This window comes from Natator depressus, chromosome 2 (genome assembly GCF_965152275.1).
Source record: "Natator depressus isolate rNatDep1 chromosome 2, rNatDep2.hap1, whole genome shotgun sequence".
In the NCBI taxonomy this organism is placed as follows: domain Eukaryota; kingdom Metazoa; phylum Chordata; order Testudines; family Cheloniidae; genus Natator; species Natator depressus.
The window spans coordinates 99,519,750-99,536,998 of NC_134235.1; the positions used below are offsets into that span (position 1 = coordinate 99,519,750).

The 17,249-nt window shown below is 39.0% G+C and overlaps 1 protein-coding gene across 1 annotated transcript in view; it reads left to right on the plus strand.

Annotated features, from left to right (window-relative positions):
* ZNF236 (zinc finger protein 236) overlaps positions 1 to 17,249 on the plus strand; it is a 172,958-nt gene that overhangs the window by 112,991 nt on the left and 42,718 nt on the right. The window contains exons 23-27 of the mRNA XM_074944735.1: positions 404 to 769; positions 2,602 to 2,747; positions 5,777 to 6,020; positions 8,520 to 8,699; positions 14,389 to 14,544. Coding sequence (XP_074800836.1) covers positions 404 to 769; positions 2,602 to 2,747; positions 5,777 to 6,020; positions 8,520 to 8,699; positions 14,389 to 14,544 — 1,092 coding nt within the window. The remainder of the gene's footprint in view (positions 1 to 403; positions 770 to 2,601; positions 2,748 to 5,776; positions 6,021 to 8,519; positions 8,700 to 14,388; positions 14,545 to 17,249) is intronic.

A 17,249-nucleotide genomic window follows, 5' to 3' on the forward strand; every position in this document is an offset into this window, starting at 1 on the left:
GCCACGACATAGATGGTATCCTTACCTCATGCTTGTGGCAGTCTGTCCACCAATCACCCTGCAGTTGACTCCAAACCTCCTCTTGCAGGATACAGGCCAAATTCTCCATCTGAAGGCATGGTTCCAGGATCTGGAAATTAATCTGTTGAGAGGATGTAAGAGAGATTCTTTTAAAAGGCAGACATTCAACAACTCCTTATATTTACCTACCTACATGGAAAAAATTCTGGACTTGGTGTGAGACCAAACATATCTCAGCTTTTTGGAAATGTCCAATATTTTTTAACAATACTGCTAATTGAACTTCCTTTTCATATTTGTTTAGAACTCTGACTGTTACGTTGTTATACAGTACTGGTAATTATTGATTATTTCTTCTTTTGCTCTCTCTCTTGTTGTTCAGGTCAGAAGCTCTTCAGTTGTCATGTATGCAGTAATTCTTTTTCTACCAAAGGGAGTCTAAAAGTGCATATGCGCCTGCATACAGGAGCAAAGCCATTTAAGTGTCCACACTGTGACTTACGGTTTCGTACTTCAGGACGCAGAAAAACCCACATACAGTGTCACTATAAACCAGAAACCAAGAGGGCCAGGAAGCCTGTGACCCGTACATCTGCTGAGGGCCTACAACCAGTGAATCTTCTTAATTCTTCCACCACAGACCCCAATGTTTTTATCATGAATAACTCTGTTCTGACAGGTCAATTTGATCAAAATTTGCTTCAGCAAGGACTTGTGAGCCAGGCGATCCTTCCTGCTTCTATGTCAGGTAAAAATGAATACTTTCATTTGGGTTTAGTTAGCCAAAATACTAAGCTCTGATTTCTGTTAGAGAAAGTTTACAGACATATGCCAAATTGTAGTTCTTGTTGAGATAAGACTTCCACTGAAACTGTGATTTGACTCTTCCTCATAAAGTGGTGCTTTCAGGGGTGAAGGTGGTGCTTTCAGCAATGAAGATATCATGTAGTCTGTCTGTTAGGGATTCATTATTCTCAGGGGAGTAGAGAACTTACTCAAGTTATGATTAAAAAAAACAAAAGCTCCCCATGTTGTTGTGATATTGCAGTAGTGCTATACACAAAAATGAGGACAGTATAGATGAAATAGGAGCCTAAATTAGAGATTCCACATTCTGATATATTTTAATTAAATTCTGTTGCTCTTTCCTGTAAAATAAGAGAAAATTAATGTTTTATGTAAATGGTTCATTTTAAAAATATATTTTTAACCTTAAGTGTTAGGTTATAAAGAGAGGAAAATTAATTTACATTAGTTGTGGATATGGAAAAAGCATTTAAAATACAGAACTTTTACAGTTGCACAGATCCCTCCCTACAGTTAATTGTTCAGAGCAAAAATTAACAAAAATATTACAATGAGCAATGCAGAAGAAATTAACATAAGTATAGGATAATATTTTCAGAAGAGACTTAGACATTTCAGTGTCTAAGCCTTATTAAAAATAAATGATGTTAGCGTCCTAAGCATTTTTGAAAATGAGACTTAGGCATCTAAGGCACTTTTGAAAATTTTGCCCATTGAGCCTTCTTTATAGGCAAGGATTTCCCACAAATTTACTTCCATTTTCATAAATGCTTACATATCCATCAAGTTGTAACCACCGCCATCTAGCCTGTCTAGTTGGATCTTAGTCTGTTATGTAGAACTGGGTGAAACTGGCTGGTTTCATTTCACACAATATTGGTAAGCATTAATTGTCAGGTTCAATTTGTGGGAGTTTTACATCCTTTTGAGTTTTGCTTGAGCAGAAAGAGGGGCCTTCAGAATATTCATTTACCTGAGAATGGGGTAATGAACCTTATAAGCAGTATCTAGAAAGCATTCCTGGTGCTGCAGGTTGCCCAGTACTCTACAGATATTTCCTGTAGATGTAGTGGGGAGCAAATTTATCTTTCTGGCAGCACAAAGATTGAAAATAGGGAAAGCAGGACAGATGGCAGTCCATCTGGCTGTTAAAATGGTTCTTATCTGACTTGTGAAAGGACATTTTTTGTTTATTGTATAGTTTTTAAAAGATACACCCAGTATTGAATGTAATATTCTTCTAAATTATAACAGTTTAACACAGGTCAGATTTGAAATCTTTACATGTATTTAAATTCTACCCACACAAGCATTTATTGAGACATAGGTGGAACTTTGAACTACAGTGTTGCTGTACTATGGATAAACTTTCAAAGAACCTTCGTATGTGCATGCATATTCAAACTTTATGGTGCAACCATTTGCAAATCTGTGTTTTACATTCAGAGAGGGTGGACGCTCAAAAAGTGAAAATATTGAAATATTTGGACCTTTGTGTCTAGAATTTCAAAGTCATTCTGAAACTTTTCTACTTTATGAAAGAAGCTGGTCACTGCTTAAATACTTTGATTTTTTTCCCCCTAAATGTATTATGCAGATTTGTTATAAATTTAAAAAATGGAGCACTGACTACTTGAATCTAATTTATTTTTCTTGGATCACAGAATTGCAAATACTTAGATATTTCAGAATGATTTCATTTAAAAAACCTGGATAAAAAGGAGACCAACAATGATAAAGAAAAAATTATAATATGACTATTTTCTTTGGTAGCTGGAGGTGACTTAACTGTGTCCTTGACAGATGGTAGCTTGGCCACCCTTGAAGGCATACAGTTACAGCTTGCTGCTAATCTGGTTGGACAGAATGTTCAAATTTCTGGAATAGATGCTGCCAGTATTAACAACATCACATTACAGGTAGGTTATTATTAATTTCTGTTAATAAGAGTGGATGGAGTGTCATGTGTGTAGACTACCTGTGCCCTGGCAGAGCTCTGTTGACTTCACTTCACTGTACAGGGTGTAATGATTCCATGTTGTACAGTATTAAAAATATTTTGTTTGTGTGTGTATATATATGTGTGTGTGTGTGTGTGTTTGTGTGTGTGTTGAAAATAAAACTTAGGCCACTGCAAACCAGAAATCCTTTTTTCTGAATATTTTATGCAAGTTATAACTTGCTTTTTATCCGTTAATAACATTGGTTTTCCAAAGCATTTTAGTTCAAATTTTCCTCCTGTTTACAGTCTTTCTTTCACGGAATGTTCTCCCTCTTAATGCAGGAAACCTGTATTATTCAGCACCTTCCATGTCTAAATTTGTTATTTAATTTTTGGACAATAAAGTTGTGAACATAATCCAGCAGAAATGTTTGCTTAAAAAAAGAGCAAGAGAAAATTCTTGGCTTCAACCAATTTTCTGTGCTTACTCTGAACACACTGTGGGGAAAAATGGACTTGGTGTAGTTTTATTGGTTTTAAACCTAAAACAAGAACTCCCATATGTAAATCTGAATTACATATACTTAAATACAGTGTGTATATAAATAAACAAGGGCTGTTGATTAATCGCAGCTAACTCATGTGATTAACTCAAAAAAAATTAATCACACTGTTAAACAGTAGAATACCAATTTAAATTTATTCAATATTTTGGATGTTTTTATACATTTTCAAATATATTGATTTCAATTACAACACAGAATACAAAGTATATAGTGCTCACTTTATATTATTTTTTATTACAAATATTTGCACTATAAAAATGATAAACAAAATAAATAGTATTTTTCAGTTCACCTCAGACAACTACTGAAGTGCAATCTTTATATCGTGAAAGTGTAACTTGCAAATGTAGATTTTTTTTTTGTTACATAACTGCACTCAAAAACAAAACAATGTGAAACTTCAGAGGTACAAGTCCACTCGGTCCTACTTCTTGTTCAGCTGATCGCTAAGACAAACAAGTTTGTTTATATTTATGGGAGATACTGCTGCCTGCTTCTTATTTACAATGTCACCTGAAAGTGAGAATGGACATTCGCATGGCACTTTTGTAGCCGGCATTGCAAGGTATTTACATGCCAGATATGCTAAACATTTGTATGCCCCTTCATGTTTGGCCACCATTCCAGAGGACATGCTTCCATGCTGATGATGCTCATTAAAAAAATAATGCATTAATAAATTTATGACTGAACTCCTTGGGGGAGAATTGTATGTCTCCTGTTCTGTTGTATTTGCATTCAGCCACATATTTCATGTTATAGCAGTCTCGGCTGATGACTCAGCACATGTTCGTTTTAAAAACACTTTCACAGCAGATTTGACAAAATGCAAAGGTACTAATATGAGATTTCTAAAGTTAGCTACAGCACTCGACCCAAGGTTTAAGAATCTGAAGTGCCGTCCAAAATCTGAGAAGGATGAGGTGTGGAGCATGCTTTCAGAAGTCTTAAAAGAGCAACACTCAGATGCGGAAACTACAGAACCCAGAAAAAGAAAATCAATCTTCTCTTGGTGGCATCTGACTCAGATGACGAAAATGAACATGTTCGGTTCCCACTGCTTTGGATCGTTATCGAGCAGAACCCATGGTCAGCATAGACGCTTATCCTCTGGAATGGTGGTTGAAGCATGAAGGGACATATGAATCCTTAGCACATCTGGCACATAAATATTTTGTGACACTGGCTACAACAGTGCCATGTGACACCCTGTTCTCACTTTCAGGTGACATTGTAAACAAGAAGTGGACAGCATTATCTCCTGCAAATTGTAACCAAACTTGTTTGTCTGAGTGAATGGCTGAAGTAGGACTGAGTGGACTTGTAGGTTCTAAAGTTTTACATTGTTTTATTTTTGAATGCAGTTTTTTTTGTACATTATTCTACGTTTGTAAGTTCAACTTTCATGATAAAGAGATTGCACTACAGTACTTGTATTAGGAGAATTGAAAAAATATTATTTCTTCTGTTTTTTACAGTGCAAATATTTGTAATAAAAATAGATATAAAGTGAGTACTATACACTTCGTAGTCCATTGTAATTGAAAGCAATATATTTGAAAATGTAGAAAACATCCAAAAATATTTAAATAAATGGTATTATATTATTGTTTAACAGTGCGATTAATCGTGATTAATCTTTTTAATCACTTGAGAGCCCTAAGATAAACACATATAAATGTAAAATTTGAAAGTTATCTAAGATACCAATTTATAAAACTTGAGGGTGGGTGTACATAATTTAATAAAACACAAAAGTAAGTATATAACTCTAGCAAGGGTGGAAAAATAAGTTATTCCTACTCTCAGTCCGCTCTTTTCCTCTACTCCCTTTCACCTTCACTGTCAAATAACTGAGGAAAGTGACCTGAAGGCAATACAGAGGAAATACTGAGTTCCAACAAGAGAACATCCTGCAACTAATCCCTTCATGTTTAAATCTAATGATTTGTTACAGTTGCTCAAACTTGCTGATCTCAATTGCTATGGCAGACCTGCAGAAAGAGGCACTTGCATCTTAGCGGGCGCTTAAACCATTTATGACTTCATCCGATGAAGTGAGCTGTAGCTCATGAAAGCTTATGCTCAAATAAATTTGTTAGTCTCTAAGGTGCCACAAGTACTCCTTTTCTTTTTATGACTTCAGTATTTCATAGGCAACTCTTTGAATTGCATTAAAAACAAATAGGAAGCCAAAGTAATTGCTGAGGAACAGGTGTTACTTTTTTTTTAATCCTATTTCATTGCTTAACAAGTCGTCAGCTGCATTCTGCACCAGATTTCATAAGTGACATGTAAGTATGGCAAGGTCCAGATTCAAAAGGAAAGGTTCATGTCTAAACAGGCAGAGGGACTTAAAGGCATTTTAAGGCACTGTCACCTGGAATTCTGGGTTTATATTAACTTTTACATATCGATATCTGGCTCTCTTGGTTTTCAGATTGATCCCAGTATTTTACAGCAGACACTACAACAGAGTAACTTACTTGCCCAGCATCTAACTGGGGATCCCAGTATGGCTCCGCAGAACAACTCCCTCCAGACAACAGACAGCACGGTGCCAGCTAATGTGGTTATCCAGCCCATATCAGGCTTGTCTTTACAGCCCACAGTAACATCTTCAGCTAATATGACAATAGGACCACTGTCTGAGCAAGACTCTGTGTTAACAACTAACAGTAGTGGTAAGAAGTGGTAATAGCCCCTTTTCTCTTGCCTTTGATGGTTTTTTGGCCATAATTCTTAAATCATTTATTGATGGAAATCTTGGTATTGGTTAACTTGCTCTTAGCCCTCTAGACTTCATGAAATAAATAAATTGATATTGATATTAAATGCGTTGCTGCTTTAAGTTTGATGATAAAATACACAACTCCATAAAGCGAGTTCTATTTGTACAACATAAACATCAGGAGCCTGATTTTTAAATATTTACTCATATTTTCCAGGCACACTCTGACCTCTAATTTTGTGATCGTATTTGCAAATTAGTTATCTAAATGTTAACATTTATGCCTACAGGCTAGAGTGGATGCCAGGTCTAGGCTCCTTTATAAACTTGGTCCATTGAATGCAAGCTGTTTCTTTGTTACAAGTGTGACTCATTTAGATTAGAAGCCCGTATGAGTCCCAAAGACTTTGCCATCTTCTGTATGGTGTACTGTGCTAAACATGTAGTTTGCACTCAACAAAACAATAAAATTTGATCAGCAATACTAGTTTGAGAAAACAGCTAAGTGCATAACCGAGGAAATCCCAGAAATAGGGTTACACGTAGAGCTGGCTGAAAAATGAAATGTCTGTCCCATAGAAAATGAGATTTCAAAATTTGTTTCCATTCTGAATTGGTGTGAAAAGTCGAAATCTCAGAATTTTTCATGAAATGAAATATGCTGAAACATTTCATTTTGATGTTATCAAAACATTTAGTTTCAATAAGGTAAAAACTTTTAAACTTTGTTTTGATTTGTTGTATTATAATGTATACTAATATAAAAGTCGAAACAAAATGTTTTGACCTGATCAAAACTAGCCATTTGAATTTCATCTCATCAACATTTTCACGAAATCGATATCTTCCCACAAAATATTTAAATTTTATTTTTGATGGAAATCTTCTCTGTTGGAAAATTTTCACCCAGCTTTAGTTACAACTTAACTGTCTGTTTTGATAGTCTACATGATTACATACTTTTTCTCATGTTGTACAAATTTTTTTCTATAACTTTAGAACTCCATGTTTAGCCTCAGTAATTAAACTGATAAGAACAGATTTAAAAATTGTATTAAGCTAATGTTAAAATTATATAGATTCATAGATAGATTCATAGATATTAAGGTCAGAAGAGACCATTATGATCATCTAGTCCGACCTCCTGCACAACGCAGGCCACAGAATCTCACCCAGCCGCTCCTGCGAAAAACCTCTCGCCTATATCAGAGCTATTGAAGTCCTCAAATCGTGGTTTAAAGACTTCAAGGAGCAGAGAATCCTCCAGCAAGTGACCCGTGCCCCATGCTACAGAAGAAGGCGAAAAACCTCCAGGGCCTCTTCCAATCTGCCCTGGAGGAAAATTCCTTCCCGACCCCAAATATGGCGATCAGCTAAACCCTGAGGATATGGGCAAGATTCACCAGCCAGATACCCAGGAAAGAATTTTCTGTAGTAACTCAGATCCCACCCCATCTAACATAATACGCAGGTTGAGAAAAAAGCATGTACATCTGGGTATAGTGCTTAGATTATCCACAAATACAAAGTTTGTTTAAAACTCATAAGATACATATAGTACATAATCTGTAATAACTCAAATTTAGATCAACGTAATGATACAGTTTAGATATTAGGGTACATCACTCATGATGAGTTATACAGAGGGTTGGTTGTAGAAAGCAAATATAGGAATGAGTGTAGATTGTCCCTCAGTAACTGTATTATCCTGTATGAACTAAAAGCATAGAATGAAAATAGCCAAAGTAGCCTTTTAGCTATGTGCAGTGTAACCTAGTTTGATTGGAATGTTGGTTAGTAGTAAATTACTGTTTATACGCAAAGTGTAATTCTTCCTGAAGATTCATGACAGATTTTGGAAAAATAAAACTGATTTTCCCCAGTATATTCAAAGTCATGTCTTAACGAGGGTGGTTTCCCTGTCAGACTACAACTTCATACAGCTGTTGAGGCTAGTGTGGGTAGTTTTTCACTCTTTTTTTTCATTCTCAAAAAAAGCCTAGCTGTTTTGTTTTATTTTTGAAAATTCAAGCAATCTTTTAGCAAAGAACAGGCTAGAAAACATTGGTGAAAGCTTTTGAAATTGGAAAAATCGAAAATGGGATTTAGAATAGAGGTACTAAAACTATAACTGTCATTAGCTGTCCAGCTACAATAAAATAAGCTTAGCACTGTATCTTGCAGAGTTGTACCTTTATACAGTTATAGATGTGTACTATAACTTGCAGCACAAAGACAGGTTACCAAAAAGATTTAAAAGTTTAGGAAAGTAAAGATTGGTTAGCAACAATGTCTTATTCAAAACACAACTTTAAACAGCTTAGTATTGTTGTAAAGCCCAGGATTTCATTGGTTGTTTAAAAATATTTTATTTTTTTAAAAAGATCTGTATTCATTATACAAAAAAAGTACCGTCATATATTTATTTTTTCCCTCCCAACTTATATTTTAGGTGCACAGGATCTCTCTCAAGTCATGACCTCACAGGGTATGGTGTCCACTTCGAATGGTCAGCATGAGATAACATTGACCATAAATAACTCAAGTTTGAGTCAAGTTCTAGCTCATGCTGCTGGTTCCACCACTACAAACTCATCAGGAAGCCCACAAGAAATTACCCTCACCATATCTGGTTAGTATTTATCACTGGTCGATCATTCTTAGTTCCCATCCAAAATGCTAGCTATACAATAACATTTGCTGGATATTTTATTAGAGGGTGAAATCATTTGTTTCTACTGCCTGCAAGTTTAGCCTAAGGCTATATCTGCACTACAGACCTCTGCTGGCTTAGCTATGTTGGTCAGGGATGTGAAGAATGTGATTCCCGACTGACATAGATATGCTGTAGAAAGTGCCTAGCATAGATGCAGCTCTACTGGCCAAAGTTGTGCCTTCACTGATAAATCTTGTTTTGTTTGTGTGGGCTGGTTTTACTATACTTCTACCTAGTACATACAGCTTTGCTGGTATAGCTTTGTGTACGCTAGAAGTGCTTTGCTGGGATAATATACTGTATACCTTTACTGATAAAGCACTCCTAGTGCAAACGTGGCTTTAGTTTGAAGTATTTTAGATTCTCCAAGGCTAAAGATAGCTTCCCCAGATCTTTTTTTTTTTTTTTAAATGTTGAATAGCATTGCTCTGAAGATGGTCTTATTAGACTCTGTCCCCTCCTTATTATATTACTATAGTTATTTTGCTTTTTAAGTCTCTGGGTATGTCTGTAGTTCAAGTTGGAAGAAAACACTATTCTTCTGCTGGCCTGGAAATATGTATCTCAAATCAACAAGCCTTGCTGCCTAGATAAGATTTCTTCCTCTGGGACAATGTTCTTAATTTTGTAGACAAGTTACCAGAGGAGGCCAGTATTGGAAGAGGGTAACCTGTTGGCTATGACCTCGCTACAGGCTGTTTTGGGTGGTCCAGACTCTGCAGTCCAGAGCCAGGGCATCTGTAATAACGATGTATTGGTGTTAATGCTTTAATCATCTGGTCTTCCACAGAAGGTACAGGAAACTATTCAGAATCTCCTTTTTGAGGCACCAGCCATCATCTTCACAGTCTCAAAGACTCCATGGTTATGTCTGAAGGCTTTGGGGATTTATACTCCACTCCCTAAAAAGAAGCAATTCCACCCTCCAGTCATTCCAGTGCTACGCATCCTTTATGGTTAGGCAACCTGTCTAGGAGGAAAGGGAAAAGTCATCAGAGTAGAGCCCACCCTCCTCACTTTTTTGTCTTCAATAAGCTCTTCTAGACAGCCTGGAAATGCCAAGCAATCTGTTTGACTGCCTTGTCGAGGACAGCTTCCAAGTTTGCCTTACACCAGTTCCTATCCCTGTTTTTTCCAACGGGTTATCCTATGCCTGTACCCACATTACCACAGATCAGTGGGTCCTAAGCAGTGTGGAATTAGGCTACATTCTTCAATGTTTTTCTATACCACCCCCCCCCCAATCCCTCTTCGGGACTACTCTCATGAGGAGGTTCCCCCCTTCGGAGGTCCAGTCTCTCCTCCTGTTGGGAGGTCCAGTCTCTCCTCCTGTTGGGAGCTATAGAAGAGGTCCCTCCTCTCCACAGAAGGAAAGAGTTTTATTCATGCAGTCTAATTCCAGAGTCAAAAGAGGTCGTAGACCCATATTAGAGCTGCGAGAGCTGAACAAATGTATAAAGAAAATAAAATTTTGCATGGTGACCCTAGCATCCATTGTTCCCTCCCTGGACCCTGGGGACTGGTACACTGCCCTTGAGTTGAGAGAGACACATTTCCATATGGCTGTCCGTCAAAGCCACAGGAGATTTGTAAGATTTATGGGAAATAACTCCCATTATCAGGCCACACTCCTGCCTTTTGACCTATCTGTGGCCCGGAGAGTATTTACAAAATACATGGTGATGGTGGTTGCATTCCTAAGGAAAACAGGAGTACAAGTATTTCCATATCTGGATGACTGATTGGTGGGAGGTCTCTCCAAGAGCCAGGTAGAATTCTGTGTGTCCAAGATCCAGTCCATCTTTAGAGTTGTGGGACTGCTTATCAATGAAGACAATTCAGTCTTTTCCCCTGTTCAGAGAATATTGTTTATAGGAGTAGTCTTGGATTCTATGTTAACCAGGACTTTCCTCCTGCAAACCAGATTCCAGATGATGTTAGTCATTGTATTGGATCTGAAGGCCCATCTAGTCACAACTGTAAGGAACTGCCTCAGATTACAAGTTACCAGAGGCCTCATGTACATATGTGGTTCAGCATGCCAAAATTTACCTAAGGAAGTTGCATCGGTGGGTGATCTCAATATACGCTTCAACTCATCACTAGACATGCTGGTTCGAATGCCCATAGGAATTGTAGCCACTACGAATTGGTGGATGGATCTAACAAAGGTATGCATTAGAGTTCTGTTCATGTCCGCACAACCACATTGACTCTGGTTGCGGACACTTCTCTTGGTTGGGAGCCCACCTGAGGAATCTATAGACTAAGGTCTTCGGTGTCACTAAGATTTAGCTGTCCACAAAAACATGAGAGAGTTGAGTCATTCATCTTGCCTGTTGGGCTTTTCTCCCCCACACATCAAGGAAAGACTTTTCTTGTTCTTATGGACAACACAGCAGCAATGTTCTATGTGAACTGACAGGGAGGGGCCAGATCAGATCATCAAGAGATGATACAGCTTTGGAGTTCTGTATCGCCAACACGATTCACCTCAAAGTGTCCCACCTTCTGGGTGTTCAGTACAGTCTGGCAGCCTCCTTGAGCAGATCTTCCACAGAGATCATGAGTAGTCTCTCTGGCCAGATATAGTAAGACTGATTTTTCAAACCTGGGGTGTTCCTCGCATACTCCTGTTTGCAACTCATCACAACAGGAAGTGACATCCTTTTTTAACTTTTTTTTTATTCTAGAGCAGATCACATTCAAGGGTCTCTGATGAAAGCTTTCCTATTACTCTGGAAAGACAAGCTAATGTATTCTTACCATTATCAGCATTGGTTCTCCAGCCTGTTGAGCTTCTCAACCAGGGCTCCTTTTACACTTCTTCCAGAATCAGACCAAATCTCACAGGACTATGGTCACTCGCTTCATCCCAACCCAGATGCTTTTCATCTTGTGGCGTGGATGCTTCATGATTAACCTCTCAGGAGTTCTGTTTAAGAGATGTACAAAACATCCTCCTGAACAGCAGAAAGCCTTCTGTTAGGTACAATTACCTATTTAAGTTCTTCTTATAGTTCTGTTGGTAGTCACAGCAGAAAGGAGGTTCACCAGACTGGGTTTCTATATAGCTTGTTCTGAACTATTTTATTGCACCTGAAACAGCAAGGTCTTTCCATTAGTTCTGTCAGGGTTCACCTAGCAGCTGTCTCCACTTTCCACCCTCCAATTGCTTGTCACTCAGTTTTCTCCAGTCCAATGTCACTCAAATTCTTAAAGGGACTGGACTGGTTATATCCCCAAGCAGAGGATCCTGTCCCTCTTGGGACTGGAATCTGGTGTTAACAAAGTGGATGTGTTCACTCTTTGAACCATTGATTACCTGTTTGTTACTTCTGTTAGTGAAAGTAGCTTTTTTGATGGCTGTTAACTCTGCAAGAAGGGTGCTAGAGTTACAAGTCTCGGTAGCTGGGCCACCTTATACAGTCTTTTACAAGGGCAATCTATAGCCCACATCTGAAAATTCTGACTAAATTAGTGTCTCACTTCCAATTAATCAAGCAATATACTTACCAAATTTCTTTCCTAAACCCTATTCTCATAAGAGTGAGGAGAGACTGCATACCACATGAGGGCATTAGCTTTTTACTTGGACAGGGCTAGACCATTTAGGTCATCATCACAAGTGTTTGAGGCATACGAAGACAGGCAGAAGGTTCTTCCAGTCTCAACTCAGAGAATCTTGTCATGAATTTCCTCCTATCATAGGATCATAGAATCATAGAATATCAGGGTTGGAAGGGACCTCAGGAGGTCATCTAGTCCAACCCCCTGCTCAAAGCAGGACCGATCCCCAATTAAATTATCCCAGCCAGGGCTTTGTCAAGCCTGACCTTAAAAACTTCTAAGGAAGGAGATTCCACCACCTCCCTAGGTAACGCATTTCAGTGTTTCACCACCCTCCTAGTGAAAAAGTTTTTCCTAATATCCAACCTAAATCTCCCCCACTGCAACTTGAGACCATTACTCCTTGTTCTGTCATCTGCTACCACTGAGAACAGTCTAGAGCCATCCTCTTTGGAACCCCCTTTCAGGTAGTTGAAAGCAGCTATCAAATCCCCCCTCATTTTTCTCTTCCACAGACTAAACATCCCCAGTTCCCTCAACCTCTCCTCATAAGTCATGTGTTCCAGTCCCCTAATAATTTTTGTTTCCCTCTGCTGGACTCTTTCCAATTTTTCCACATCCTCCTTGTAGTGTGGGGCCCCAAAACTGGACACAGTACTCCAGATGAGGCCTCAGCAGTGTCGAATAGAGGGGAATGATCATGTCCCTCGATCTGCTGGCAGTGCCCCTACTTATACATCCCAAAATGCCATTGGCCTTCTTGGCAACAAGGGCACACTGTTGACTCATATCCAGCTTTTCATCCACTGTAACCCCTAGGTCCTTTTCTGCAGAACTGCTGCCTAGCCATTCGGTCCCTAGTCTGTAGCGGTGCATTGGATTCTTCCATCCTAAGTGCAGGACTCTATAACAATGTGCTACCACATTACCAGTGTAACAGATCTGATGTCTGTACAAGCCATTTGTAGAGCTGCAACTTGCTCATTAGTGTATTCCTTTGCATCTCATTATGCCATATCAGCATACCAGGTATGATGCCAAGCTTGGAAGAACAGTCCTCCCACTATTGTTCAGATAGATCCTGATCCCACTTCCAAACTGAACTGCTTGTGAGTCACGTGAAGTGGAATGGACATGTGCAATCACTCGAAGAAGAAAAAATGTTTACTAACCTGTTCTGTAACTGTTGTTCTTATGACGCCCACCCGTTTCCCCTCTATACTGGAGTCTGTCCAGTAAGAAGGAACTGAGCATTGCTGGGGACAGCTCCATCCTTTATACTATGCATAGCAGTATCAGGTAGCAGAGGGCACATGTGCCACGCTGATGGGTGTCTAAGGTAAAAATCTCCAGCTGTGGTGCACTGGGCACGCACACCTGAAGTGGAATGACCATGAGCACCATATCTTGAAGAACAACAGTTACAGAACAGGCTAGTACCCGTTTTATCTACAGACAGATTTTCAACAATTAAGCTCTGGGTCCAGGTAGTGGGTCTCATGGCTTCATTAGTACATTTTCATAGGCCTAACTAAATGAGACTTCATGTTTGCTCATGAATATCTAAATATTAGTGAGCTCAGTAGTTAAGTGTACAAAAATTTGTCTGCCCGGTATCTGAAAATCTTCACATGTGCAAACCAATTCTGTATGTTCACAGGCACTAATGAACTGTCTCTTCATTTCCTGGTAATGGTTTCCCTTTTCTATAAATCAGTTTCATAATACAGATTTCTTTCAATTACATTTTAATAAATTGAGGAAACTTATACATTTAGCTGGAATTGACTTGTAATAATACACTTCATACTGCTCCTTTTAAAAATATTCTTACAGTAGTGGAGTATACTGTCAAAAAATCCACAATTTCATAGTCTTCCTTATTAATATTGCCTCAAGTACAAAATTAATCCTTTTGATTGGATGTACTATTTGTTCTAATACTGTTTAATGAGAACTTGTTTGTACTAAGTACATTAGCAGAAAAATTGCTTTTCCGGAGTTTCCAGATGTCATAGAAGTAATTTCTCTTTAGGTCAAGATCTTATTCAGCATAATTCTTCTGGAAGTAATGAGTTGAATGGGAGTTTACGACTGACAACACCAACAATCAGCAATCAATCAACAGGTGCTACGTTAACTATAAGCAATGATCAACTTCTGTCTCAGGGTACATCACTGAACGCTTCAGGTAAGCACTAATTAATTTCTTAAGAGAAATAATAACTTTCTGTGTGGAAAAATAGTTGCTGGGCCTGTTCAGTAAATCTAGAATGTTAAATTCATTTTGTTCCCTGATTATAAAGCCCAAGATTTTGTCTGTTCTCTCACCTGACTCCATCATGTTTCATATCAATTGAAATGTTCATCCCCATAGGACAGGGAGCAAGGGAGAACAAGGGAGTACTCTTGACCTTCAGGACGTATACTTTCATGTCACAATACAGCCCTCTCACAAGAGAGCCTTACACTTTGTCATAGGTCAGGACCACTGTCAGTATCGAGTCGTCCTTTGCAGCCCATCTGCTCTGCAACCAGAGTGTTTACAAAAGTTACGACGGTAGTTGCCTCACAGCTTTGCCAATGGGGAGTAATTTGTTTCCCTTATTTCAATAGCTGGCTTCTTAAGGGGGGTTCCTATGCTGAAGTTCAAACTGCTGTAAAGAAAGCTATGTTTCTCTTTCACATGCTTCACCTTCACCTCAGTACTGCAAAATGACCCCTCTTACTTCTGTGGAGAATGGAGTTCATAGGGGCCACTCTCGATGCCACGACATCCAGAGCCTACCTACCAGAGGACAGGTTTCTCAGTCTGACGTACTTAATAGCTCAAGTCCAGATGAATCCCCACTCCGTTGCCAGATTGTGCCTGCAGCTCTTAGGGCATGTGGCAGTGTGTACTTTGTCACGTTACACGCTTGCTTACATATACCCTGCTTCAAAGCCTGGCTCAGGACAGTTTATACCCCCCCAGCAGAGAGAGTTGGAACAAGTTGCTCTTTATTCCCAGCCATGTGCTAGTCTTTCTTGAATGGTGGAAGAATCCGGACAAGGTATGCTCAGGAATTCCCTTCAGTTATCTGCCTCCTTCTGTCGCAATAGTTTTTGGATGCATCCATCTGAGGATGGGAAACTCATCTATGGGACCATGTTATCCTGTGCAGATAGTCCGCCCAGGAGTTTACATATCAACTTTCTGGAGTTTACATATCATGGCAGTACATTATGCTTACCAGCATGATAGAAGGTCATTCTGTTTGTCTAATGACAAACAGGACCAGTATGTACAACATAAATCAACAAGGGGTTGAGATCCCCTTCTCTGTGCTCAGAGGCACTCGGGTAATAGAACTGGTGTATAGTCCACCATATCCATATCTCAACAGGTTATTTTTACAGCTGCTAAAACACCATTGCTGATTACCTCAGCCAACACTTCACCTCGGATCACGAGTGGGAAGTTGAGAGATCCATACTAAAGCAGATTTTCCTTACCTGGCGTCTTCCAAACAATAGACATTTTTTCCAGTACTGCCAACCGCAGATGTGCAAAATTCTGTTTGAGAAGAGGTCTCAGTCTCCATTCCATGGGGACACCGTTTTCCTTTCCTGGTCAAAGAGTCTCCTATATACCTTCCCCTCCAGTGTTGCTAATCTTCAGCGTTCTAAACAAATAGGAAAAACCATGGTAATTTTGATTGCACCAACCTGGCCAAGACAGGTATAGTTTCTTTACCTTCTTCATTTCTACTCCCAGCCAGCCATCGTTTAGGATTTGGGGAACATTTGTTACCCCAGCTTGGAGGCTCTCTGGCTAAAGGCTTGCTACCTAGATGGCTTTCAGGATTAGAACTCTCTTGTTCCAGAGAGGATCAAGAAGTCTTTTTTTTGAACAGCAGAAAGTAGTCTACCATGAATTACCTTCAGAAATGGAAGCGATTTTACCACTGGTGCACTTACTATCACCTCTCTCCTGTTGATTCTCCATCCTGGAGATTTTGGATACCTGTGGATTCACTCTGAAGAAAAGAGGTCTCTTGTTAAGCTCCATTCAAGTCCACCTAGAAGCCATCACAGAATTTAATTCTCCTGTGGAGGGTTTTTCAGTATTTGCTCATCCTTCAGCTTCCAGATTCATCAAAGTGTTATCAACTCTCTTCCTAAGTGTGAACATGGGGTTTGAATAATCTCCCTTAGAGCCATTAGCTTCTTGTACGCTTCTAAATCTTTCCATGAAAATGGTTTTTCTAGTGGCAAATACCTCTTGTAACCATGCCTCAATGGATCACAACTGAGAATACCAAATTCAGGATGAACTGTTGAGAAATAGGGCAAACACACCCCAAAACTGGTGGTTATTCTTTCACAAGATATACTAGACCAGCAACAGAAGTAAACTGATGTTTCACCGCACTGGCTAACAAGAAGTCAGAAAAGCAGTCTCCTTAGGTGTTCTAATCCTTGTATCACCACCAAAAACACTAGACTTAATGAAGAGTGGTTATTTAAAACCGATTTCATCAACCAAAGGGTTCTTCTGATCCCAAAGGACCAGCCACATTGACCTAGGTCAATATCTAACTTACCCAGTAATCATGCTGTTGTGAGTCCTTTAGTATCTAATATCGGTAGGTTTATTTATAAAAGAAAGAAAGGTGAGAGTTAAAAGTGGTTAAAGGAATCAAATACATACAATAATTGCAAGGTTCTTGGATCAGGCTTGTAGCAGTATTGAAATTAAACTGCTGGCTTGTTAAGTCTCTGGTTGCTTCCAAATCACTGGAAGGTCCTCAGTCCTTTGGACTTATACTCATGGGAGCATTCTAACCATAGTCCAGAGGTTAGAGTAGGAAAGAGACAAAATGGAGATGTCTCCACGGCCTTTTATAGCTTCTG